The following is a 26,855-nucleotide window of genomic DNA, read 5'->3' as shown; positions in this document are numbered from 1 at the left end:
ACTCTAAATTAATGATTAAAATGCAGAATACTTTATTTAAACCCAGTGTCGGATGTCCCCGTTATTAATATTAAAGTTACAGTCCGACCAGTTATTAACAACAAAACATTCATTGTTGTTTCCGTGCGCTGGTATGTGATGTAGCATTAGCAGCTAGCCTGTTATAACCGGTGAGGGAGTTAGCACGGATGCTAACCGTTAGCCCTTCGGGACGCAGCTGTTACTTACTTCTCCAGCTCCTCAGAAACCTCCGCAACCTTCCCATCGCGGTGACAATCCTCCATTCCGACAGACGGGCTCCTCACCGGCACCGGAAATATTCACCAACCGTTATTTTTGTTACCGGGAGTCTCCGACACGCCAGTGAGCTGCTGCGGGATTCACTCAACGTTGTTTCTATGTTTGAACGAGTCTCTTCCCCCCGCCAACCTTCCAGCGAATCACAGAGGACGCTTTAGTGACGCACCGACTGGCTGCTCCAATAGAGGAACGGATGACTGTAATGGGCGGGGTGAATAGCAAAGTTCAGCCAATGAGCAGAGGAAGAGGGTTGTGAGTGTTTTCCAGGTAAAATCCCGAAAATTCCCGCTTTAAAAAGTTCTTTTTATTTTCCAGGCACGTAAAAGAAAACAGAAGTGAAAGAGAAACGTGGCTGTAAATACTGAATTAATAAGTCATAAATATGAATGTGACTACAAATGAATTATGTACATTTTACATGCAGAGTGACGAGACAGTAAGATATTTCAAATTAAATTAAAAACAAGGATTTTAACATAATTTTATTATGTGCTGCTGGGAGGAAAAAATGGTTTAAAAGCAGTAGAAATATTAATGTTTTGTGAAGAATTCATTTTGAAATATTGAGGTGTCCTTTATATTAGAAGTACATGAGTATTATGTCAACGATGAAAGACAATCAATAACAATATCTGAAATTCAGCATCAGTGAGATGTGGATGTAACTATAAGGTTATGATGCCACATAAGATCTTGATATCAAAGTGTCTGTCATGCACAGAATAAAACCTTCTTTTTTATAAAATCCTTTATTGTGAAAAGCTGCTGTGGAAACAGGTTTCTGTCGTGGACGTGGTGATGAATTCAATTCCAGCTGCAGCTCCGTGTTTCCTCTGTGGACGTGTTGATCCAAACATCTGACAGCATCGGTTCATGGAATAATTACAGACAACACAAGAAGGATGAAATGAGGAAACGGTTTCATGTTAAATGAGGATTGACTCCCGTGAGACGCTGAAGTCTGAACAGACTCAGAGAATCGGAGACGTCTCCAGAGATTTGACCCGAGCGGCGAACAGCAGAACGTTCTTCTCCACTTCGGCGCCGATCCGGTCCGGAGACGCCCGCGGGTTCTGACGCACGAACTCTGCGATGGTCAGGACGCACTCTGTCTGAGGACACACAGGGACATGAGAACAGGGTGAGACGGGGAACTGACAACACTCCCTGTTTCCACAGGGACTCTTCATGCTGCTGCACCTTGTAAGCGTCCACTTTGTCCTGACCGGTGACCCGGTTCAGCAGCTCTCGGCCCACCTGGACGCCCGTCAGCGCCACCAACGTCCTGCGGTCCTCCTCAGTCTGAGAGGACAGCCAGCGCAGCAGCGCCACCTGCAGGAGGGACACACACACACAGAGACAGACACACACACACACACACAGAGACAGACACACACACACACACACACACACACACACACACACACACACACACACACACACACACACACACACACACACACACACACACACACACACACACACACACACACACACACACACACACACACACACACAGACACACACACACACACACACACACACACACACACACACACACACAGACACACACACACACACACACACACACACACACACACACACACACACAGACACACACACACAGACACACACACACACACACACACACACACACACAGAGACAGACACACACACACACAGACACACACACACACACAGAGACACACACACACACACACACACACACACACACAGACAGACACACACACACACACACACACACACAGAGACACACACACACACACAGACAGACAGACACACACACACACACAACTGACTGTGTTTTCATGTGTTTAATGTTTTCATCTTATTTAATTGAATTAAATCAGATATCCTGTTTTCTTTCACTGCAGCGACCTGGTTTGATTCATTGATTTATTCAACATTAAGTCTGATTATTGATTCCTGATACAAAAGTAAAAATAGTGAAGTTAAGTTTCTAGTTTCTAGTTCTCGGACTCATTAAATACCTGCAGCCTCAAATGTATCTACCTGTTTATTATTAAAACCTCCATATGGAAACAGGGTGAAGAGATGTTTCTATGGCTGCATGTGATGTTTGTGCTGCTCAGCTGTGATTCTAGTTTGATCATCTGTTGTTGGATGTATGATGACGTTTCAGCTCGTCAGTTACCTGGAGCTGAAACACCTGTATTATTCACTATGACTTCTTGTATTGTTTAATCTTCTGTTCACGCTTCGTTTTAAAGGAAATATTTAAGTTCTCATGTTGATATTTTTAATTAAAATCATGTTATGAGCTTTTAAAAGACTAAAATCGGTTGTTTTCGACTGTTTTTGAGGCTTCAGCTCTTCATAGCTGCTTGAAGTTTGAAGGATGGACAACAATGTTTTAAATCAAATTTGGAGAAGACATGTTCCACGATTCTACGAATGATTTTGTTAAAATCTCAGAAATTAAATAAAAGTATTATGTACATGTAGTTTACCCGAGTCTTTTATTTTAATGCAACTTCATAACTTAATTTAGGAAATATTAGAAAATATTTGACTTTTTACTTTAGTTAGGGCTACTTTACAAAACTTCAGATATTGAAATACTTATAAAATATGTTACAAATTAAACTACACAGCAGTAAATACGTCGACTGACGAGACATTTATTATTTCTAATAATCACAGAAGTTATTTTTTTCATGCAAAAAAAATAGCAACCAGTTAGCTTAGCATCAGGCTGCCAGCTCCAGCTACTTTTTCGCACAGTCAAGACGCCGACGTCCGTCCTGTCGTCCGGAGGCGCCAAACCTTCAACCTCTTCACACCACAGTTTATTTAGAGTTGATTTATTTTAACGTGTCTCAATATTTACAGCTCACATCACTCCACTAACACCCACAGATGTCCGAACTCCGTGTTTCTCCACATGGAGCCTGAACGCAGCCGTTTGGCGCCAGCCGAGTCTTCAGTGACGTTTTCATGGTCTCGTCCGGCATCACGTGCCGTCCCGCAGTTAGCTGGGCTCTTTGGGTTTGGAGAAGGAGCCCAGCTGTTTGGTGTTGACGTCCCTCAGCTGTTCCAGCTGCCGCTGGCCGCGCCGGAACAGATACTCGATGTGCATCACGTCCATCTTCTTGATTCGAGCGTTTTCCCTGAACTCGTCGCGGATTCGGGGGATGAAGCCCGGTTTGTCCTGACCGGCCCGCAGGAACTGCCGGTACAGAGCCAGGACCTGCTTCTGAAGCTTACTGTGCCGTGACATCAGGCTGGACGTCAGCGGGCCGAGACTCAGATCAGAGATCACCTACAAACACATGCTGCTGCTATGATTTTCAGTTGCAGTTCCTCTGACGTCCACCAGGGGCTGCTGGGTGTTGAGAAATCCTCCAGCAGGTCCAACACGTCCTGCTGTCGGTCTGTACGGCTGCAGAGCGACCCTGAACGCACCACGAGCTCTGCAGAAAACAAACATTTCAGAATAAAATAGGAGGTTCGGTTCTACATTTCAGAGTAAAAGTGAAGCATTAGAACTTAAGTAGAAAGAAAAAACTAAATCTTTTATTTATTTTAGTCCTGCTACTATTTACACAATAAAGGACATTTTTATTTAACTAGTTCTACTCTATTATTTTCTATATTTCTTTAAAGTGTTGATAGTTTTAATTATGTTGAAGGTTAAAGGAGGACTAGCAGAGTAATAATTCATCTGGATCTCTTAATAGAATAAAATCAGGAAGTGTGTTCGTTTTATATCCGTCTAGCAGCTGTAATAATACAGTAATATATAATAGTAATATATTCAGACTGTTTGAATATGAAGTCATAACGTGGAGAAAGTCTCATTAAAACCAAAACAAGTCTGCAGATGTTGAGTCACAGTAAACCGGGTTAACTCACCTGGTTAACGACGTCCACCGGTTTAAACCGTTTGTTTGTGAAGATGAGTTGATGATGATTTAGATGTTCCACCTCCAGCTCGTTAGCTCGTTAGCTCCGTTAGCAGCCTGTCTGATCACCTTACAACACAGAAGCGGGCAGAAAAACTACAAAACACGTGACTTCCGGTGACAAAAACAAATTTTCGCAATGAAATAGTCACGCAGAGATCACGAAATATCACATAAAATACATAACACATGAATTATTAACTGTTTTTTAGAAGTCAGGTAAAATATTACGCGTTAATCTTGCGACTCAAACACAGAACCCGTGTTTTAGCCGGAACCGGAAGTGGACTCGCACTTCCTGCTTATCTTCCTGGTGTGAAATGTAAAAGCCGATCAGCTGGACGGTGGTCGGATGGAAACAGCTGATCGATACGAGCAGGTCGGTTTTATTTCTCTCATCTTTTTACTGAATGTTTGACAAAAGCTGTTTCCGGTCAGAAAACCGGAAACGTTTCGTGATGACATCAGAGTCTTCCTCGGTGATTTACTGACACTTTGATCCGTTACCTGCTGAGCAAAGTAACGCAGTACTTTTACTCAAATACTGCACTTAAGTACAGAATCTATTCATGCCACTTCCTGCTTCCGACTATTTGCTTTTCAAAGTAAAACATAATTATTATTTTTTTTACTGCTTTTATCTGAAAGTTTGAACTGCTTAACAAATTAAAAGATTTGATGTTGATAAATTAACAAAATAATCAATAAATTAACAGGAAATGAAGGTGATTAATCGATTACAAACTAATGATGATACATGATGTGATTTATCTTTTATATTTAAGTTTTGATTCATAAATGAAGTGTTTCCTGTCCTCAGACATGGAGGTGGTGGAGCAGCAGGTGGAGCAGCAGGTGGAGCAGCAGGTGGAGCAGCAAGTGGAGCTGCTGCTGAGCGGTCAGGGGTCAGAGGTCAACGGCTGTGATGTCGGTCTGGAGCAGAGCAAACCGGCAACTCTGAAGAAGAACGTCACGTACATCGTTGGAGCCGTCATCTTCAACGACGAGGTGACGAGCAGCTGCAGACAGACCATCTGTCAATCAATCAGACGACCTGTCAATCAATCAATCAATCAGTCGATCAATCGATTAATCTGTATGTATCCGTGTGCTGATGGTGTGTGTGTGTGTGTGTGTGTGTGTGTGTGTGTGTGTGTGTGTGTGTGTGTGTGTGTGTGTGTGTGTGTGTGCCTCCTGCAGGAGGAGGCGCTGATGGTGTGTGTGTGTGTGTGTGTGTGTGTGTGTGTGTGTGTGTGTGTGTGTCTCCTGCAGGAGGAGGCGCTGATGGTGTGTGTGTGTGTGTGTGTGTGTGTGTGTGTGTGTGTGTGTGTGTGTGTCCTGCAGGAGGAGGCGCTGATGGTGTGTGTGTGTGTGTGTGTGTGTGTGTGTGTGTGTGTGTGTCTCCTGCAGGAGGAGGCGCTGATGGTGTGTGTGTGTGTGTGTCTCCTGCAGGAGGAGGTGCTGATGGTGCAGGAGGTGAAGCAGGACTGTTATAAGCAGTGGTACCTCCCTGCAGGGCGGGTGGAGGTGGGGGAGAGTCTGGAGGAGGCGCTGAGGAGGGAGGTGAGTGTCCATCAGTGGTGATGTCATTGTTAGCATCCGGTCCAGGTCACCTGCAGCTCCGTCTGCCTGCAGGTGATGGAGGAGGCGGGGTTTGACTGCGAGCCAATCACCTTGCTGCTGATTCAGGAACAGGGACCGCAGTGGATCCGGTTCATCTTCCTGGCCAAGGTCACAGGTCAGAGGTCACACTGCACTCAGCCTCAGGTGCGTCTCAGGTGGGCCGGGTGGAGGGGGTGGAGCCTGAGTGTCCTGCAGGTGTGTTTCAAGTGGAGGGGGCAGAGCCTGAATGTCCTGCAGGTGTGTTTTAGATGTCCTCTCTGTGTGTGACAGGTGGGACGTTGAAGACGCTGTCAGCAGCTGATCAGGAGTCTCTGCAGGCGTCCTGGTGGGACAGACGCTCCGTCCTGCCGCTCAGAGGACAAGACATCCTGCGCCTCATCGACTGTGGACTCAAGTACGACCTCCACCTCTATTATTATTATTATATTATTATTATTGTTATTATCATCATCATCATCATCAGTCCAGTATCTGACCTGCCGTGCTGCCTTCAGGTACCGTGGGGCACCGCACCATCCCGTCACGCTCCCCGTGGACATGAGCTGCCGTCACGTGCTGCAGAGACTCGTCCTGATCTTCATCGGCACCGAGCAGAGGGTCTGGATCCTCCTCATCAGAGGTGAGCCGCTCTTCATCGTCTCAACACAACCTCGATTTTATCTCACGGTCGTAAATGAACGATGTAAACATGAACAGGACCTGTGTAGCTCCTCCTACTTTAATGTGTAAATCTAATAGATTTATTAACTTCTGGCTGGACGTCAGAAATGTTTTCAGGAGATTTTAAAAAGTCTTCATATGATGATTGAAAACAGAAGTTCAACGACGACCTGCAGCAGCACCTTGACTCCTCCCATGTGGTGAACTAACCCCGCCCCCTCTGCCGTGCAGCCCCGACCCCCCATCTCCCCACGGCGGCGGCGGTGAAGACCCACGCGGTGACGTGGGCGGCCAACATGGTGGTGCAGGAGGCGCTGCCGTCGGCGTACTACGACCACGACGTCAACACGCTGGGCGTCTTCAGCCTGCAGCACAACGGACGGACGCACGGACGGACGGACGGCGTGTGCTTCAACACGCTGGTGCTGCTGGCGCCCGACCGCGTGCAGCGCGACGACGACGGCCTGAAGGTGGAGAGCGCCGCCGCCGAGCGGCCGCCGCCCATCGAGAACCAGCGATACGTCTGGCGGGAAGTCCAGAAGGAAACGCTGAGAGACAAACTGCTGGAGAACAGCAGGAACATGTCGCTGCTGCCGCTGCACAGCCTCTACTGAGCACTCTTATTCTGAAAGCAACACTCTTATTCTGAAAGGAACACTCTTATTCTGAAAGGAACGCTCTTATTCTGAAAGCAGCACTCTTATTCTGAAAGGAACGCTCTTATTCTGAAAGATGAGCTGACTGTCAGAGATGACCTCCGTCTCATTTAGGAAATGTAAAAGTTGTTTGAATTTTGAAGTAGAATTAACGAAGAAGAATCTAAATTATTTATCACATCGATAAAATTCGTCCTGTTTCTGAAATGATTAAGATCATTTTACTATATTATAAAAGAACAATTATGATTATAATTATTATAACAAATATCAATAATAGTGAAGCTCAGTACACAAACTGTATTTAAGACATACAGGCAGTCTGGAACTTCTAATTATTAAATGTCAGGAAACGTTCATAATTATTAACTGAAAGAAACTAAATTTTGAGTTTCATTGGTAGAAAACAGTTGTTCACGTCTGAGCAGCTGAGTTTTAGAAAAAAATTACTTTAAAGATGAATAAATTATTGTAACTGTTGTTTGTGTCAGTTGGTTCCACTTATAATAAAAAAATATTATACAGTAAAAGTGTGAACTGAATTAATGCTGCCTCGTGGCTGCAGTACCACCGGCCGGCCAGCAGGTGGAGCCTCTTTGTGTCAAACATCTTCCTGCTGCAGCGTTTCAGAGTTTCCAGCATTGGCCTGAAGAGTAACGTTGAACCAGAAACAAACTTCTACAGAATAAAACTAAAACCGTCTGGAACTAAGTTCATCAAAGTCCAGCTGATGGTTGTTGAGATGTTTGAGACCAACGTGGTGGAATCTGACCAATCTGCAAACTGACGTACAACTGACCGACAGACCGACGGGAACTACAGACTGATAGACTGATTGATCCGAACCGAGCGGACGTAGAAATAAACGAGTTCCAGTTGAAGATCATCGACGTGTTCACGACTCGTTTCTACTAAGAACAGATTGTTCTGTTAACGCAGGTTTGAGATTGAAAGATTTGAATAACTGAGGAGAGTTTCATCACAGAACAAAGAGCTTCTGTTTGCTGGACGTCTTTATTTGTGTCGGAGCAGCAGGACGAACTCGTTAAGGACTCGTTGGACTCATGTCTGCTCGGCCTTCTTCTCCGTCTTCACCTTCCTGACGTACTTGTCGTTCTTCAGGTGTTTGGTTCGGTTCTCCAGACGGACGACCCACTCGGCCCTCAACCTGAAACACAGAGATTCATGTCTGCTGGTTCTGATTTCACCTCTGAAGGAACCGACGGAGGACGTGACGCTGAAACGCTGAGTCATCGAAGAAGAAACGAGTCCTTCCAACTTTTAGTTCCAGAAACTACTTAAAAAAAAAGTTTGTTTTCCCAACCATCAACCAGCAGTGATGTCATCAACCATCAGTGATGTCATCAACCATCAGTGATGTCATCGTTGGTTTGTGAACGTTATGAATCCTCCAGTTCAGATTCTGTCTTTAATAGTTCGGAGCGGTTTGAAGCAGGAAGTGACCATATTTGGACGAGCTGGGGGAGGAGCCAATCAAACAGACACGCCCCCAAAACCAGGTCTTCTTGAATCTTCTTTTCTAATGAATGAGGGATTATTTTCAGATGGACCTCCAGAAAACTAAGAAGAAGGAGTGACTTTAGCTAACAACACCGAGAGAACTGATGGACACATTTTATTCACTTTGGATTTGATGAGAGAAGTTGAATGTGTGTACACGTGTGTGTGTGTGTGTGTGAGTGAGTGAGTGAGTGAGTGAGTGAGTGTGTGTGTGTGTGTGTGTGTGTGTGTGTGTGTGTGTGTGTGTGTGTGTGTGTGTGTGTGTGTGTGTGTGTGTGTGTGTGTGTGTGTGTGTGTGTGTGTGTGTGTGTGTGTGTGTGAGTGAGTGAGTGTGTGTGTGTGTGTGTGTGTGTGTGAGTGTGTGCTGGCAGATCTGGTGTCTGATGGACAGCTGGAGGGTTATCACCATCACATCAGCACTTTATTCACCATCAATCAAAAACACACCAACATGTCCAGAGTTCATTCACTCAGTGACAGGACGGATGGAGAAGTGAATGTACTCGAGTATTTCTGCTCCTCATTTCAAAGGAAATATTGAACTACATTTATATTATTATATTTATAAATGTAGTTGCTGCTACAGGTCAATATTTGGAAAAGTTTTACAATAAAAACATCGAAGCTTAGTTTCCAACAGAATGTGAAAATCAGAATCACCATCATTCACATATATATATATATATATATATATATATATATTTAAAAAGCTGTTGGAGTCCAGTTTATTTTTAAGGGGCGGAGCCTGAGAATGGTGTCAGTCGGAGTCCTCACAAAAATAGAAGAACAAACACGTGTGCGTGAGACAGAACATAAAAACATGGAGACAGAAAGACAAAAAAAAGTCCAGTACGTGAGTCAATGTGTGTGTAACATAACCCTGACTGTCAGCTGTCTTCATTGTCTCTTCATCACCTTCCTGTCGAGTTTTCTGGATTATTCCATTTGTTCTTTCAGCTGCTGATAATCCTCCTGACCTCAGCGGAGACAGACACCTGACGGACGGACAGACGGACAGACGGAGAGAAAGACTTCACACCTCGTGACTCGTACCAGAGTCCATTTGTAGTACCACTGAGGACCACTAGGGGCCGTCTCCATAGACTCCATCTGTAGTACCACTGAGGACCACTAGGGGCTGTCTCCGTAGACTCCATCTGTAGTACCACTGAGGACCACTAGGGGCTGTCTCCGTAGACTCCATCTGTAGTACCACTGAGGACCACTAGGGGCTGTCTCCGTAGACTCCATCTGTAGTACCACTGAGGACCACTAGGGGCTGTCTCCGTAGACTCCATCTGTAGTACCACTGAGGACCACTAGGGGCTGTCTCCGTAGACTCCATCCAGATTTTAGAAAAGTTTCTGTCCTGCAATCAGCACGAAGGACACGAGATAAAAGTACTGAGCCATCCAACATAAAGTGGGACACCTGAACACATCGAAACTTCTGATGTAAGATGGCAAAACAACTGAATATCTGACGTCTTCGTTTGAATTAAACACTCAGAGTGTGTGTGTCTCTCTCTCTGTGTCTCTCTGTGTGTGTCTCTCTCTCTGTGTGTCTCTGTGTCTCTCTCTGTGTCTCTGTGTCTCTCTCTGTGTGTCTCTGTGTCTCTGTGTCTCTCTGTGTGTGTCTCTCTCTGTGTGTGTCTCTCTGTGTCTCTCTGTGTGTGTCTCTCTCTCTGTGTGTCTCTGTGTCTCTCTGTGTGTGTCTCTCTCTGTGTGTGTCTCTCTGTGTCTCTCTGTGTGTGTCTCTCTCTGTGTGTCTCTGTGTCTCTGTGTGTGTCTGCTGGTGTCCATCACTCAGCACTCTGAGATTATCACCTCTCTCCACTGCACATGTTCCAAGTCTCCAGTTGCTGGTCGGTCACATAATTGTCACAATTAGCGAGAGTAGAGTCGGTGTTGGGGGGGCGGGGGGGGGGGGGTAATAGATAGCCGGGGGATTAAGAGCTACACAGTATTGATAGGAGGGGGATTAGGGGTACAGGGTAATGGAGAGTGGGGGGGATTAGGTGTGATGGGCTGGAGAGGTGGTGCTAGGTTAAAGGGGGGGAGGAGAGCAAGGGGCGGGGCTTAGGAGGGATCAGGCTAATTGCTGGTGTTACTCCATGAGGTGAAGATTCAATCAGAGGATGTAGAGCAGAGCCTGGATATCCCTTTATAATGTAATGTGTGTGTGTGTGGGGGGGGGGGGGGGCATGGGGGGGGGGAGTGCATCATCCAGACACAGGAAATATTTTGACTTCTTTAGATGAGAAGATGTTTTTCTAAACTCTCTGGAAGTCGGTTTGCTCAGAGATGTTCCACGTTCTGCTGACACAACGAAAAACTGTGAATACAAACATGAATCAGTCGACTGACAGGACGTCCGTCTACAGGTGTCCTACTCATGGTGGGATCAGAGGTCAAAGGTCAGACAAACTCAGACTTAGATAAGACTGTCATCATGCTGGTGTGAACAGAAGCTCCGCCTCCATCCATGTCCTCCATCTATCTGTTTTAATGTGGCGGGGTGCGGTGCGTTCAGGTTACCGTCCAGCTGATGTTTCCGCTCATTAGTGGTCATCATTTCTGAGACCTTTAACAACCGGCCTGTCGGCGGGTGGGGCAGGGGGTGCTGGGGGGAGGGGGCGTGCTGGTCCTGGTATGTCCTGCATCCCGCTGACAGACGAGGCCGTTTGTAATGAGACATGTCTGTTTTTAGAGGCGTCTATTTGTCACATGTCCGCCACCAATGAAACCACATTCAGTCAGTTGGTAGCAGACCAGAACCTCCACGGACCGCCGGGGACAAACACAAGACGCCTCGGAAAGTCCTGTTTGTGGGGGCGGGTCTGTTTGATTGACAGGTCTGTGGTGCAGTCAGGGACGATATAGAAAAACGTTTATAGCTTCAGAAGTGTCTTCAGCTGCAATACCAGCGAGTGCCACTAGAGGTCGGCTCCAAAAAGCCTCCGGCTCCATAGACTCCCATTCAACTTCTCTCATCAAATCCAAAGTGAATAAAATGTGTCCATCAGTTATCTCGGTGTTGTTAGCTAAAGTCACTCCTTCTTATTAGTTTTCTGGAGGTCCATCTGAAAATAATCCCTCATTCATTAGAAAAGAAGATTCAAGAAGACCTGTTTTTGGGGGCGTGTCTGTTTGATTGACAGGCCTGTGGTGCAGTCAGGTTACAGCTATCGGTGGGCGGGACGTAGTATCGTCAGGTTTCCTATCAGATCGGTCAGATCCACCTCTGGCTCCTCCCCCAGCTCGTCCAAATATGGTCACTTCCTGCTCCAAACCGCTCCGAACTAACAAGATGGTGACGGATAGAATCTGAACTGGAGGATTCATAACGTTCATGAACAGTAAATCAGAAAAAGTCCATCTGATTTCTGAATAATGAACCTCCTGTATGTTTAGCGTGTTCCTGTGTTAAGGACCTCCTGTATGTTTAGCGTGTTCCTGTGTTAAGGACCTCCTGTATGTTTAGCGTGTTCCTGTGTTAAGGACCTCCTGTATGTTTAGCGTGTTCCCGTGTTAAGGACCTCCTGTATGTTTAGCGTGTTCCTTGTGGTTGAAGCTGACGTGTACTGACTTGTTCAGCGAGCTGCACTTCATCCTCTGCTCCTCGTTGTTGCCATGGTGACTGTCATCGGTGATCCTTTTCTCCCAGAAGGTCTGGATGTGCAGCCGGTCGTGGATCAGAGCAACGTTCATCTGCAGCAACACAACACGCAGAAAACTTTATTCAGACCACGTCTTCAGTCTGGAAGGAACACGAACGATATCTTCAGCCTCTAGAGGGCGACGAGACTTTCAGCTGGTACAAATCAATAATATCCAGTTAATGCAGGAAATCTTACGATCGCAATAATTAACTCACATTCAAGAAATCTGCGGAAAATTTAACAAGATTCACGCAATTTTTTCATAAAAACATCGTGAACAGAAGTTTTACTGAAAGTATTACAACATGAAGTCGTCTTTCAGAATAAAACTCTCTTTGAACTATACTAAGTGTTAATTTCCAATCCTTAGGCTCCGCCCCCTCTCCTCTCACCTTAAAACCAAACTACTGCTGGCTAATCACGACAACAGGAAGTGACTGCGTTTGTGGGAAATGTGGTCTTATGATGGAACGAGGAACATGTTGAATGCATTTTCTTCTCTTCCAGCTGGAAGAGACTGAATTTAATGTGATTTAAAAAGCATCTAAAGCTCTTATTTTGAAGGCAGATGTATTCTTTGTTTCTATATTAGTCTAAAACTCTTATTTTGAAGGCAGATGTATTCTTTGTTTCTATATTACAGTCTAAAGCTCTTATTTTGAAGACAGATGTATTCATTGTTTCTATATTACAGTCTAAAGCTCTTATTTTGAAGACAGATGTATTCATTGTTTCTATATTACAGTCTAAAGCTCTTATTTTGAAGGCAGATGTATTCTTTGTTTCTATATTTGTCTAAAGCTTTTATTTTGAAGGCAGATGTATTCTTTCTTTCTATATTACAGTCTAAAGCTCTTATTTTGAAGGCAGATGTATTCTTTGTTTCTATATTAGTCTAAAGCTCTTATTTTGAAAGCATATGTATTCTTTGTTTCTATATTACAGTCTAAAGCTCTTATTTTGAAGGCAGATGTATTCATTGTTTCTATATTACAGTCTAAAGCTCTTATTTTGAAGGCAGATGTATTCTTTGTTTCTATGTTAGTCTAAAGCTCTTATTTTGAAGGCGGATGTATTCTTTGTTTCTATATTACAGACTAAAGCTCTTATTTTGAAGGCAGATGTATTCTTTGTTTCTATATTACAGTCTAAAGCTCTTATTTTGAAGGCAGATGTGTTCTCTAAGTTTAACACAGGAAGAAAAACACATTACAGGGAGAATATTTCAGGATTATAATGACAGGAAGTCACCTCAAATTAGATTAGGTTAGGTTAGGTTAGGTTAGGTTAGGTTAGGTTAGGTTAGGTTAGGTTAGGTTAGGTTAGGTTAGGTTAGGTTAGGTTAGGTTAGGTTAGGTTAGGTTAGGTTAGGTTAGGTTAGGTTAGGTTAGGTTAGGTTAAGTTAGGTAGTTACTTTATTAATCCCCGAGGGGAATTTTTTTTTCGCTTAAGTAGAATTAAAGATTCATGTTCATCAGTGAGGTGGTAAAAAAACTACTTTTTTCTCAAACTGCAATTTTGAAAGGCTGCTTCAAAGTAAAACATTTTTAATCTCAAACAAAACAGACAACAATCACAATAAAATACAAATCTGTTTGAGTCTAAAAACACAAAGAGAGAAATAAAACCAACCTTCAGATCTTCAGAGGTTCAAATGAACAACCAGCAGCAACGCAGACCAGACCAGACTGCAGCTGAGGGGTGTGTGTGTGTGTGTGTGTGTGTGTGTGTGTGTGTGTGTGTGTGTGTGTGTGTGTGTGTGTGTGTGTGTGTGTGTGTGTGTGTGTGTGTGTGTGTGTGTGTGTGTGTGTGTGTGTGTGTGTGTGTGTGTGTGTGTGTGTGTGTGTGTGTGTGTGTGTGTGTCTGTGTGTGTGTGTGTGTGTGTGTGTGTGTGTGTGTGTGTGTGTGTGTGTGTGTGTGTGTGTGTGTGTGTGTGTGTGTGTGTGTGTGTGTGTGTGTGTGTGTTTGTGTCTGTGTGTGTGTGTGTGTGTCTGTGTGTGTGTGTCTGTGTGTGTGTGTGTGTGTGTGTGTGTGTGTCTGTGTGTCTGTGTGTGTGTGTGTGTGTGTGTGTGTGTGTGTGTGTGTGTGTGTGTGTGTGTGTGTGTGTGTGTGTGTGTGTGTGTGTGTGTGTGTGTGTGTGTGTGTGTGTGTGTGTGTGTGTGTTTAACACACTGCAGCAGCTTCACATCACGACCTGAGACGGCTGAAAGGTCACGCGTGTTATCACCAACTATCACACACGTTTATAGGTCTTTATGAGGACACCCAATCAGTTAATCAATCAATCAATCAATCGATCAATCAATCAATAAATAAATCTTTTATTTTACATCATCTCTCTTTTATTGTCTGTATTTGTCTCAAATAGATTTTTAATTGTTGTATAATTTTGTTGTTTTTATTGTTGTTTTTATTATTATTATTATTATCGGCCAATAAAGATGAAAAGTGACTGCAGTATAAATAAAGTTTGATTGATTGATAGATACATACACATGTGCATTTTATACATATTTACAACATTTGAAACATGAGGATTTTTGTTTAGAAAAAAAATAATTTTAATGTGAAAACAATTATTTGTATTTTAATCGATTTGTTTTTATCTAAAAAAATTAATATAAGATGAAAAACTCAAGAAATAAAATGTCCTAAAAGCTCAAAATCTGATTTAATGCTCAGATAATGTTTTGCGTAAAATAAACAAATTAAAAATTAAAAACTAAATAATTGTTTTTTAAGTATCTTTTTGTTCCCATAAAACAAATAAATCAATCAATTCAAACACAAAACATAAATTCAAAAGTAACAACTGTGAATATTTCTGTTCTCGTTGACGTCCGTGTTTGTTTGAGTGACAGCGCCCTCATGTGGAGGAACAGCAGAGCTACAGCAGGCGGCTGACTTTTGACCTGCAAACCAGGACTCACATGTAACCACCGTATTAACTTCTGGACATCTGGGAATTTAGATTTTGTGTTAGATTATAATATAAATAACTACTATTTAACACATTAACAAAAGAAACATAGAGTGAAGAAATCTACTATATGATTTATTTTGAATGATAAGAATTTGTTTAATTTGATTATATTTATAACTGAATTAAATTTACATTTATTTTAATGAAAGAAGTGTATTTTCCATCTTTAAATGATCTTTTCCCGCCAGCAGAGGGAGTCTTTCTTATTTATTTAAAACTCTGGCTTTAACTAACGGTGGTGCAGTGGTTAGCACTGTCACCTCACAGCAAAAAAAAAGGTTCTGGGTTCGAATCCGGTCCTGGGCCTTTCTGTGCGGAGTTTGCATGTTCTCCCTGTGCTTGCGTGGGTTCTCTCCGGGTTCTCCGGCTTCCTCCCATCATCCAAAAACATGCACCTCAGGTCAGGTTACCTGGCGCCGCGCTAGTGGCAGCCTGTTGCAGCAGCTCCCCCCTGAGAGCCCCCCCTGAGAGCCCCCCTGCTGTAGCGAAGAAATTTCCCCTCGGGGATTAATAAAGTGTATAAAAAAAAAATAAAAAAAAAAATAATAATAATAATATTAAAAATGCAACATGAAGCACACGCAAAGATTGATACCAGATGCCATCAGGAAAACAAACGAACAAACAAACAAATAAACTAAACACACATATACAAAAATCAGCTTCGGGTCTGATTTGTAAACAGTAATAAATGACTATTTTTTTCGGTCTCTCCAGAAAATGATCACAACAATGAATGCAAATTCAAGCAATCTCTACAATATTTGCAGGAACTTGCAATTCAGCAAAATTTTTGCAGTTTTTCCCGCTAAAACTGTCGTGAACAGAAGTTCAGCATAAAGTATTTCAACATAAAGTCTCCTTTCAAAATAAAATGGACTTTATTACTAAAACGAACTGTTAATTTCCAACCAGCGAGGCTCCGCCCCCTCTCCTCTCACTATCACAACAAACTGATGCTAGCTAACCGGAACAACAGGAAGTGACAGGGTTTGTGGGAAATGTGGTCTCATGATGGAACGAGGAATCTTTTTATATAAAATCAAACAAATCTCTGTCTGTATTTACATGTTTGTCCCTCAAAATAAACTTTGTTAAAAAGGCGACCGACGCTCCGTGCAGCATTAGGGGCGGAGTCACCGCAGTAGGGGTGGAGTCACCGTTCCAAAGAGCGTCTTGGGGCAGAGTCGAGCAAGTCTTCACCAACTTCTCAAAAAACTGTGTTTTCCCAATTATTGTAACACGTGTGTTCGGTTTCACACGTTAAGCACTGACTTCACTTTTCAAACTATACGAAACGTTTTTCTGAACATCCGTCAGGTCCAGGATCCAGAACCAGCCGGACCCGACGGGACCAGTTGGAGAGCTGGTGGTCTGAAAACAGCTGAAGGTTTCCTTTGTTTTTCTCAGTGTGATGGGAGAGAAGAAGGTCAACGACCTTCACGACCTTCACTGATCAAGATGAAGGAGGACCGATGAACTGGTGGTCATCGACTACATTTGACCAAAAGCAAATGAAATGTCATCAAAAACAAATAAAACTGCAAATGTTCAGATCATTTAAATCCATCAATCAATCTGCTTCTGGACAACTGGTGGGTTTAAACTGTGGGGGTCGAGGGAGGGGCGGTAGGGGTTGCGGGGGGTTGGCCCCCCAGGCACCCTAGGCAGGAGGATCCGGCCCTGTGGCATCTTCCTGCATTCAAAGGAGTTTCATATTTAAAACATTATTCATCATCGGAGCCTCGGAGTCATGTGACACACACAGCAGGGGGTCACATCTCTGATGCTAAAAATAGCATGTTGGGTAACACACACACACACACACACACACACACACACACACACACACACACACACACACACACACACACACACACACACACACACACACACACAGAGAGAGAGAGAGAGAGTCCAGTCTCAGCCGTGTGTGTGTTCAGTGTCAGTCAACAAGCCGGTGAGGACAGACAGCAGGACGGGAGCACGGACACACGGTAAGAACACGCGTGTTATTATCACCGGCTTTGATTTCCTGTCAGAGCGACACTTAAATAAACACAACAGGAAGTATAACAAACACTGTTAACAAGATCAGAGACAAGACGCAGACAGACAGGACTGAGGCATCATGGGAAATGGAGTTCTTTCTCCTCTCTGTAGTCAGCAGGTTCTTATATTATTGTTTACAAACAGTTTAATGTCTGTAAATGTTCTGACGCAATGAAGACACGTAAGCATAAAGAAACGCGTAAACATAAAGAAACATGTAAACATAAAGAAACATGTGAACATAAAGAAACATGTAAACATAAAGAAACACGTAAACATAAAGAAACACGTAAACATAAACATGTAAACATAACGAAACATGAAAACATAAACAAACACGTAAGCATAAACATGTAAACATAAAGAACACTTAAACATAAACATGTAAACATAAAGAAACATGAAAACATAAACATGTAAACATAAAGAAACATGAAAACAAAAACAAACATGTAAACATAAAGAAACACAAAAACATAAACATGTAAACATAAAGAAACATGTAAACATAAAGAAACGCGTAAACATAAACATGTAAACATAAAGAAACGCGTAAACATAAACATGTAAACATAAAGAAACACAAACATAAAGAAATGCGTAAACATAAACACGTAAACATAAAGAAACATGTAAACATAAAGAAACATGTAAACAAAGAAACACATAAACATAAACATGTAAACATAAAGAAACATGTAAACATAAAGAAACGCGTAAACATAAACATGTAAACATAAAGAAACAAACATAAAGAAATGCGTAAACATAAACACGTAAACATAAAGAAACATGTAAACATAAAGAAACATGTAAACAAAGAAACACATAAACATGTAAACATAAAGAAACATGTAAACAAAGAAACACGTAAACATAAAGAAACACGAAAACATAAACATGTAAACATAAAGAAACATGAAAACATAAACAAACACGTAAACATAAACATGTAAACATAAAGAACACTTAAACATAAACATGTAAACATAGAGAAACACGAAAACATAAACACGTAAACATAAAGAAACACGAAAACATAAAGAAACAACTTGTTGAATATTAAATCAAAATGCTATTTTATAATCAGTCGTTATAAAAAGTGTTTAAATGTCTGAAGTCACAAAGTTTTACTTGAAGAAACTTATCGTTGGGTTCAGTAAAGTTTTTGATCACATGACCTCCATCAACTGGAAATGTCTGTTCGTGTTTTGTGTTGAATTGTTTGTTAAACATACTAAACACTAAATCAGCTTCATAATCTCATTACAACCAACTGAACACAAAATATCTGTCAAATAAAGTCGACATTATTTTGACATGTTGACGGCTCCGAACATTCATGAAGATAAAACGTGTCTTGGTGGATTAAAGAGGTTCAAAGTGTTCGACATGTTACGGTTGTTTGAACCAGTTCGTATGTACGTGTTTGAAACATTCAGACGGAGAATTACTGTCACTTTAAAAAAAAATTCTCACGTAGAAATAAATGAACTTGTGTAAAAACAACTTCGATAAAAAAATTTAAGTTCTTATTTTAAACCCCAAACATCTGGGATTTTATTCTGCGGCTGTAGTTTCAGCGTCTCCGAAATAAACTCCACATTATTTACAAACACAAAGCTTCACGAAATATGAAAAACATTCAAAGATACAAACTCCTCGTCACTCCTCAACGTTCATGACCCGTTTCCATGGTAACACTCAGCAACACCTGCCGTCAGGAAGAGGAAAACATGTTTTTGTGGTTTCCTGATCTGATTCTGGAACACGACTGCGTTCTGTTCAGTCAGACATGTTTTCTAGTTTACCCAGAATTCATAGCGAAGAGTTGAACAGCTTCGTGCAGAAAAATCTAAACATCTGAAGGTAGTCAGAGTTTTCCTGAAATGACTTCAGAACATTAAATAAAAATGTGATTATCAGCCAGCTGAATAAAACATAGAAACTGCTGTTAAAACAAAGGAGAGTCAACACGGTATGAACACATTGTGAACACGTTATGAACACGGTATGAACACGTTATGAACATGTTATAAACACGGTATGAGCACGTTATTAACACAGTCTGAACATGTTATGAACACGTTCTGAACACAGTATGAACATGTTATAAACACGGTATGAACAGGTTATGAACACATTATAAACACGTTATTAACACGTTATGAACACAGTATGAACATGTTATAAATAAGGTATGAACACGTTATGAACACAGTATGAACACGTTATGGACATGTTATGAACACGGTATGAACACAGTATGAACATGTTATGGACATGTTATGAACACGGTATGAACACAGTATGAACACAGTATGAACACGTTATGAACACAGTATGAACATGTTATGGACATGTTATGAACACGGTATGAACACAGTATGAACACAGTATGAACACGTTATGAACACAGTATGAACACGTTATGAACACGGTATGAACACGTTATGAACAGTATGAACACAGTATGAACATGTTATAAACACAGTATGAACACGTTATAAACACATTATAAACACGTTATGAACATGTTATGAACATGTTATAAACACGGTATGAACACAGTATGAACACGTTATGAACACGGTATGAACACAGTATGAACACGTTATGAACAGTATGAACACAGTATGAACATGTTATGAACACAGTATGAACACGTTATGAACACGGTATGAACACAGTATGAACACGTTATGAACAGTATGAACACAGTATGAACATGTTATAAACACAGTATGAACACAGTATGAACACGTTATGAACACGTTATGAACACAGTATGAACACGTTATGAACACAGTATGAACATGTTATAAACACAGTATGAACACGTTATGAACACAGTATGAACACGTTATGAACAGTATGAACACAGTATGAACATGTTATAAACACGGTATGAACACGTTATAAACACATTGTAAACACGTTATGAGCACGGTATGAACACGTTATGAACACAGTATGAACACAGTATGAACATGTTATGAAGACGGTATGAACACGTTATGAACATGTTATAAACACGTTATAAACACGGTATGAACACATTATGAACACAGTATGAACATGTTATGAACATGTTATAAACACTGTATGAACATGTTATGAACACGTTATAAACACGGTACGAACACATTATAAACACGGTATGAACATGTTATGAACACGTTATAAACACGGTATGAACACATTATGAACACGTTATGAACATGGTATGAACTCCTCCTCCTCCACCTCCTCTCCCCTTCCCCTCCTCCTCCCCCTCCCCTCATCTTCCCTCCTCTCCTCCTCCTCCCCTCCTCCTCCCCCTCCCCTCCTCTTCCCCACTCCTCCTCCCCCTCCCCTCCCCTCCTCCTCCAGTGGAGATGGGTCTGGAGAGGAAGCTGGAGGTCCCGGTCTCTGATCTGTCTCTGATTAGAGGGATGTGGGAGGTCCGAGTGAAGAAGTACCGGCAGAAGCAGAAGAAGGAGCAGGAGAGAAAGGAGCAGAGCGCCCTCCCCAGGTGAGTCACAGCGTTTCAACCTTTATTTAAACCCTCATTCATCACTCGGGTCAATCTAAACTTTATTTTGAAATAGTCTTTTGTCTAATTTCTTCCCTGAAACAGATGTTGGTGTCCCACAAGGTTCTGTAATAAGACCTCAGCTTCATTTTCTTCTTTGAATTTGTGTTTCATGGCTCCGTGTGAATGAACCTGGTCATTATCAGGTTAAACAGTAAAAAAACATTATAAATTAGAGTTCTAGTAATGATGTAATCTGATATACTTCATATTGCCTCTCTTTTAGCTGTTTTGTGTCTCCTGTGGAAAACATCTGGTTGTTCAGCTGCTCCTGTTTAACCATCTAAAAGAGGCTGAAAAGCTCCATCGAGCTGCATGTTTACATAAATACTGAATGTTGATTAATGCAGCTTTGACATTTCATAACAAAAATACTAAATATTGCCCTTTTATACACCGTGTGTTTAAAGTAAATAAACTGAGTCAGAGCCAGCTGACGGCCGTTAGTCATGAACTCTGATTTTAGTAACGTGAACACAGTTTATTTATAGCAGCAGGTTGGAGCTCTGCAGACAGCAGGAAGGTCACGAGTCAGCAGAACCAACCGGGACGTCCCGCTTTCTGAAATCAGATATGACATCCGTGTTTTTAATGAACACGTCTGTCTGCAGGATCGAGCAGCAGTGGCAGTATCGCATCTACTGCAAGAACCTGAAGGGCCACGAACGCAACCTGCTGCAGCGCTACCTGGAGAGGTGGACGCCCACCGACACGCCGCCGGGGACAGGGACAGGTGTGTCTGCTGATGATGATGTTGTTGTATTTGGTGATGATGTGGTTGTTTATTTGTTGATGTTGTTGTATATTTTATGTTAGAGGAGGTCCAGCAGGAGGTCCAGCAGGATCCAGATGAGAACCAGCTGATCTTCCAGCTGGATGGGGATGGTTGGACGGTGAGTCAGCAGCTGGTTCCGAAGCGTTGACCTTCCAGGACCTTCATGGTGGTGACATGTTTTTCAGGACCTTCATGGTGGTGACGTGTTTTTCAGGAGTTCCCGCGGGAGCTGCAGTGGAGGACGTACATGGAGGCGTGGCACATCAGGGGGACGAAGATCCGCCAGCTGCCCGACTTCCTGTCTCTGTTCACGCAGCTCACCGTGCTGGAGATCCCCAAGAACAACATCACCGAGCTGCCGCCGGAGATCGGTGAGTCAGTCAGGACCTCTAGCACATGAAAAATAAATATCAAAGTTCAAAGGTCAATGTCACCTCACATTGGCACAAACATTGATTTGGTTTGAAGGACGATGGCTGAAAGGCGCTGTGACAGGCTGACTGTGTTCTGCTTCTGTCCATGCTGCTGAGTTTCGGTACCCAACGACCTCCGACCTCTGACCTCTGACCTTTCTGCAGGTAAACTGAGCGCGCTCCGGCAGCTGAACGCCAGCTACAACCGTCTGTCCAGAGTTCCTCCGGAGCTCGGAGACTGTGAAAACCTGGAGAGACTCGAACTCACAGGAAACAACCTGTCTGAGCTGCCGTTCGAGGTGAGACAGGAACATGGTGGGGGGGAGGGGGGGGTTGTGATGATGTCAGCATGTTGATGATGTCATATCTGCCTGCAGCTGAGCAGCCTGAGGCAAATGGATCACCTGGACATTGCGGAGAACAGGTTCACTTCGATCCCCGTCTGCGCTCTGAGGATGACCTGCCTGCAGCTGCTGGACCTGAGCAATAACGTCCTGACCGACCTGCCACAGGACATGGACAGGTGACCGATGACATCATCACCACACCCGCTGGACTACTGAGCGGGACTACCAGGGGGTCCTCCCATAAAATGTCAGACACACAAAACAAGCTAGAACCCCCATGGTTTAATACCAGTTTAAAACCATTGACCTCTGCGTGACCTCTGCGTGACCTCTGCGTGACCTCTGCGTGACCTTTGGTTCTGCAGGTTGGAGCAGCTGGTCACCCTGCTGATCCATAAGAACCACCTGTCGTACCTCCCTCAGTGTCTCGCCAGCATCTCCACGCTCAAGATGGTCGTCGTCAGCGGCGACGAGCTCAAATGCATCCCGACCCGAGTGTGCAGCAACCCCGACATCAAGTACACAAAACACACCACACAGGGTCCGGTTCAGGTCCGGTTCAGGTCCGGTTCAGGTCCGGTTCTGGTCCGGTTCAGGTCCGGTTCAGGTCCGGTTCTGGTCCGGTTCAGATCTGACGGCAGCTCTTCTTCTGCTGTCGGAACTGAAACAAATAGAAGTTCTTCATCTGTTGGGTTTAATGGGTCAAACCTCTGAGAGTTCATGGTTCAGGTTCTGGTCTCCCCGGCAGGTTTATCCGTCTCTATGACAACCCTACGACCGAGCAGAAGAGGAAGAATCAGGTGGAAGAGGAGAAGAAGAAGAAGAAGAAGAAGGAGGTGGAGAGGAGGAGGTGGAGGGAGCCGAGGGAGGCGGAGGAGGTGAAGGACGGCCGGGAGAAGGAGTTCATAGAGGCATACGTCAGCTCGCTGAAGGACCGAGGTGAGACGGAGCAGCTACGGAGACACGGAGGGACAAAAAGCTGTTTCAATCTACAAACAAACAAACAAACAAACAAAGAGATATGGAGACACCATCAGTGTTAACACCGTAACACCATCACCATTAACACCATCACCGTTAACACCATCACCGTTAACACCATCACCATTAACACCATCACCGTTAACACCGTAACACCATCACCATTAACACCATCACCATTAACACCATCACCGTTAACACCATCACCGTTAACACCATCACCATTAACACCATCACCGTTAACACCATCACCGTAACACCATCACCGTTAACACCGTAACACCATCACCGTTAACACCATCACCATTAACACCATCACCATTAACACCATCACCGTAACACCATCACCGTTGACACCGTAACACCATCACCGTTAACACCATCACCATTGACACCATCACTGTTAACACCGTAACACCATCACCGTTGACACCATCACCGTTAGCACCGTAACACCATCACCGTTGACACCATCACCGTTAACACCGTAACACCATCACCGTTAACACCATCACCATTGACACCATCACCGTTATCACCATAACACCATCACCGTTGACACCATCACCGTTGACACCATCACCGTTAACACCGTAACACCATCACCGTTAACACCATTACCGTTAACACCGTAACACCATCACCGTTAATACCATCACCGTTAACACCGTAACACCATCACCGTTAACACCGTAACACCATCACCGTTAACACCATCACCGTTAACACCGTAACACCATCACCATTGACACCATCACCGTAACACCATCACCGTTAACACCATCACCGTTAACACCATTACCATTAACACCATCACCGTTAACACCATCACCATTGACACCATTACCGTTAACACCATCACCGTTGACAGCGTCACCGTTAACACTGTTACCGTTAACACCGTAACACCATCACCGTTGACACCATTGACAGCGTCACCACTGTCACCACCGTTAACACCGTTGACACCGTCACCATCTTTACTGCGATATTTCTCCCTCACCAGCCACCGTCCCGTACTCCACCACCAAGGTGTCCATCTCCTGCCTGCTGTGAGGAAGAGGAGGAGGATGAAGAAGATTCGGCAGCGTGTGAGTGAGTGGCAGATGAGTAGAAGCAGCACTGTAGAGTTTGAAAACAAACAAACAAACAAACAAGCTCACAATAAAACAACAGGAAGTTGTAAATGTGGACGTTATTTTTATGAATATAATTTTTTACAGCTTAGATTGTTTCTGGAAGGAAAAAAATAGTTTTCTGTGACGTTCACTCGTTAATTTAAGAGAAAGTAAACAAATATTACGTGCGTAATTATTTCTAATTATTTCGACCAAAGTGAACTGGATTGTGATTTATAATTTTAAATCGAAGCTAATTTTATTATGTGCAGGACTTTTCTGAAAATACGAAGATGGATTACTAATTTACTAAAACTAAATTATGAGACACTTACAGGTCAAATGTAAAGATTTTGACATTTAACAGAAATAAACTGGTAGATTAGATTATTTTAATTAATGAAAATAAAAAGTGACTTTATTGTTTTTGTGTCTTCAGGTTTTTAATCTTCCGTAGTTTGAAGCTCGAGTCTGATTGAGCTGAATTTATTTGATTCCTGTTATTTTATTCATGTTTGAGTGTTTTCAAAATTAATTTGATCTATAATTGAACTTTTTAAATTAAACTTTTCATTCCAAAATCAGATTCCCGACATTTAAAGCAAACACTGAAGTTCAGGTTTTTGTTCAGAACTCTGATCATTTTACTGTTCAATATTTTATTGATTTAAACCGATCAGATATTTGATTTCTCTTCGATGTCTGCAGTCACGATGATTTTCTTTAAATAAACTTTATTGAGAATATTTGTGAAAAACTGGATTAAAAAGTTAAAGTTGTGACCAAACAGAAAAATATCAGACGAGATGTTTTCTGACTTTAAATTAAATATTTCAAACACATTCACTGATTTTTTTTTTTTTTTCACATTCAAGTTTCATCTAAAAGGAGAAAAGTTTGTATTTTTGTATTTAAACTGAGTGACTGATTCTTACTGACGTTTCTGAGTGAAACTTTGATTTGAGACGTTTGTGGCTGTTTTTATTCATGTTTTTATTTTGTAATAAATGTTGTTTGTGAAAATAATTTTGTCTTTGTGTTGACGATCTTTGACGTTTGAGACTTTAACTTCTCTATTAATCTGATTATGTTTTATTAAATCTTCATTCTTTTTACACTTTGTTGTAGACTTATTTTTTAAATTGATCAAATCTGAATTAATTTTTTTTCTACGATTAATCTTCAATCTAATTTTTGGTAAATTTATTGAAGATCAAATACTGAAATCTCTTTTTTCTAAAAGTTTTGGGACTCTGCTCCAGTTTTCTTTAATCCTGTTGAGATGTTTGTGAAAGCGACTGGTTGCCTGAAATGAACTCACCTCGACGTCGCCCCCGTGTGGCCGCTCCGGGAACATCAGCAGCGTCTCAGCAGCGTCTCCTCCGTCCAGCAGAAGAACAGCTGTCTGGAGTTCATTAGAGTTTTAAAGAGGAAACGGATTCTCTGACGTGATGACATCACAAAGTGAACTAATGACATCACAAATAAAATATTTCACATTCTCACCTCCAAAAAGGACTAAAAACACGTTTTCACTTTGTGGTTCTGGGTTATTGATTAGAGGTTGATGGAAAAATGACAATTTTATTCATTTAAAATTTTATTTACAAAATAAAAGTCTGAGAAAAGTCTTAAAACTTCCCGAAGTAATTTCAAACTCATATTACCCAGAATGCTCAGCGTATTTCAATATATAACCACAAAATCAATGAATCAATACGTGAAATAAAAAACAACCACGTCCACATTTCAAATTTCATACATCTCTTTATTATTATCAGATATTATTCAAAAATTATATTCTTAATAAGAGAAAAAGCACAACACGCGTTTCAGAATCTGTTTATATATAAAAACAGAAATAAAGATGAACGTTTAAAAAAACTAGTTAGCAACATTCTGCATCATTAGAGAGGAGGAGGAGGAGGAGGGGGGAGATAAAGGAGGAGGGGGAAGAGGAGGAGGGGGTAGAAGGAAGAGGCGGGGGAGGAGGAGGAAGAGGCGGAGCATCTGGAAAACGTGACATCATCAGTGTCATCCTCTCAGTGAATCGACACGTTTAATATTGAGACATAGAAAAAGTTTGTAGCTTCAGTAACGATCTTCGTCAGGTGACGTTTTGTCCGGTGGCCATGTTGGATTTTCATCCATTAAAAAACAACAAAAAAACAACTTTCAGCTGTCAATCAAAGTGGAGCCGAACGGATCGATTAACGGGAAAATTAGTAGAAACTATTCTGTTAT

General features: G+C 42.4%; 4 protein-coding genes and 1 long non-coding RNA gene across 6 annotated transcripts; 2 read left to right on the top strand and 3 right to left on the bottom strand.

Annotated features, from left to right (window-relative positions):
• Window positions 1-751: 751 nt before the first annotated feature.
• On the bottom strand, window positions 752-2,472 carry LOC138637099 (uncharacterized). Its single transcript, XR_011312341.1, has 2 exons — window positions 1,501-2,472; window positions 752-1,412 (listed from the first exon to the last, which is right to left on the bottom strand). It is a non-coding gene; the product is annotated as an uncharacterized lncRNA (long non-coding RNA).
• Window positions 2,473-2,797: 325 nt separating this feature from the next.
• Window positions 2,798-3,738, bottom strand: sdhaf1 (succinate dehydrogenase complex assembly factor 1). The gene has a single exon (XM_069725572.1). The coding sequence runs from the start codon at window positions 3,560-3,562 to the stop codon at window positions 3,314-3,316; it is 249 nt and encodes an 82-aa protein (XP_069581673.1). The 5' UTR covers window positions 3,563-3,738; the 3' UTR covers window positions 2,798-3,313.
• Window positions 3,739-4,554: 816 nt separating this feature from the next.
• Window positions 4,555-7,719, top strand: nudt18 (nudix (nucleoside diphosphate linked moiety X)-type motif 18). Its single transcript, XM_069725569.1, has 7 exons — window positions 4,555-4,626; window positions 5,068-5,255; window positions 5,700-5,810; window positions 5,883-5,985; window positions 6,141-6,264; window positions 6,365-6,489; window positions 6,762-7,719. The coding sequence occupies exons 2-7, from the start codon at window positions 5,070-5,072 to the stop codon at window positions 7,142-7,144; spliced, it is 1,032 nt and encodes a 343-aa protein (XP_069581670.1). The 5' UTR covers window positions 4,555-4,626; window positions 5,068-5,069; the 3' UTR covers window positions 7,145-7,719.
• A 462-nt stretch (window positions 7,720-8,181) lies between these two features.
• On the bottom strand, window positions 8,182-14,067 carry LOC138637096 (protein FAM240C). Its single transcript, XM_069725577.1, has 3 exons — window positions 14,001-14,067; window positions 12,296-12,417; window positions 8,182-8,354 (listed from the first exon to the last, which is right to left on the bottom strand). The coding sequence occupies exons 2-3, from the start codon at window positions 12,415-12,417 to the stop codon at window positions 8,249-8,251; spliced, it is 228 nt and encodes a 75-aa protein (XP_069581678.1). The 5' UTR covers window positions 14,001-14,067; the 3' UTR covers window positions 8,182-8,248.
• Window positions 14,068-17,255: 3,188 nt separating this feature from the next.
• lrrc2 (leucine rich repeat containing 2) lies at window positions 17,256-25,637 on the top strand. Of its 2 annotated transcripts, XM_069725553.1 has the most exons (10): window positions 17,256-17,348; window positions 20,776-20,917; window positions 21,589-21,710; window positions 21,794-21,870; window positions 21,967-22,123; window positions 22,331-22,464; window positions 22,543-22,688; window positions 22,878-23,030; window positions 23,261-23,451; window positions 24,500-25,637. In XM_069725553.1, exons 2-10 carry the CDS (start codon window positions 20,781-20,783, stop codon window positions 24,547-24,549), a joined length of 1,167 nt encoding a protein of 388 aa, XP_069581654.1. In that variant the 5' UTR covers window positions 17,256-17,348; window positions 20,776-20,780; the 3' UTR covers window positions 24,550-25,637. The 2 variants fall into 2 exon arrangements, with proteins under 2 accessions (XP_069581654.1, XP_069581655.1); XM_069725554.1 differs by lacking the exons at window positions 23,261-23,451; window positions 24,500-25,637 and adding an exon at window positions 23,120-23,254 and having other exon boundaries at window positions 22,878-23,075.
• Window positions 25,638-26,855: the final 1,218 nt, after the last annotated feature.

Source organism: Brachyistius frenatus, unplaced genomic scaffold (assembly GCF_029030835.1).
Source record: "Brachyistius frenatus isolate BFR_SWC_R1_liver_20210118 unplaced genomic scaffold, ASM2903083v1 Contig_429, whole genome shotgun sequence".
Lineage (NCBI taxonomy): Eukaryota > Metazoa > Chordata > Actinopteri > Embiotocidae > Brachyistius > Brachyistius frenatus.
Note: the sequence above shows the minus strand (reverse complement) of the source record. Positions and strands in the feature narration are given on the sequence as shown.

Coding starts and splice junctions, on each gene's coding strand:
- sdhaf1 (XM_069725572.1), bottom strand. CDS start 3,562: ATGTCACGGCACAGTAAGCTTCAGAAGCAGGTCCTGGCTCTGTACCGG.
- LOC138637096 (XM_069725577.1), bottom strand. CDS start 12,417: ATGAACGTTGCTCTGATCCACGACCGGCTGCACATCCAGACCTTCTGG. Junction 8,355..12,295: donor AAGTGCAGCTCGCTGAACAA/GTCAGTACACGT, acceptor TCTGTGTTTCAG/GTTGAGGGCCGAGTGGGTCG.
- lrrc2 (XM_069725553.1), top strand. CDS start 20,781: ATGGGTCTGGAGAGGAAGCTGGAGGTCCCGGTCTCTGATCTGTCTCTG. Junction 22,465..22,542: donor TGTCTGAGCTGCCGTTCGAG/GTGAGACAGGAA, acceptor ATCTGCCTGCAG/CTGAGCAGCCTGAGGCAAAT. Junction 22,689..22,877: donor CTGCCACAGGACATGGACAG/GTGACCGATGAC, acceptor TTGGTTCTGCAG/GTTGGAGCAGCTGGTCACCC.
- nudt18 (XM_069725569.1), top strand. CDS start 5,070: ATGGAGGTGGTGGAGCAGCAGGTGGAGCAGCAGGTGGAGCAGCAGGTG. Junction 6,265..6,364: donor CTCATCGACTGTGGACTCAA/GTACGACCTCCA, acceptor TGCTGCCTTCAG/GTACCGTGGGGCACCGCACC. Junction 6,490..6,761: donor CTGGATCCTCCTCATCAGAG/GTGAGCCGCTCT, acceptor TCTGCCGTGCAG/CCCCGACCCCCCATCTCCCC.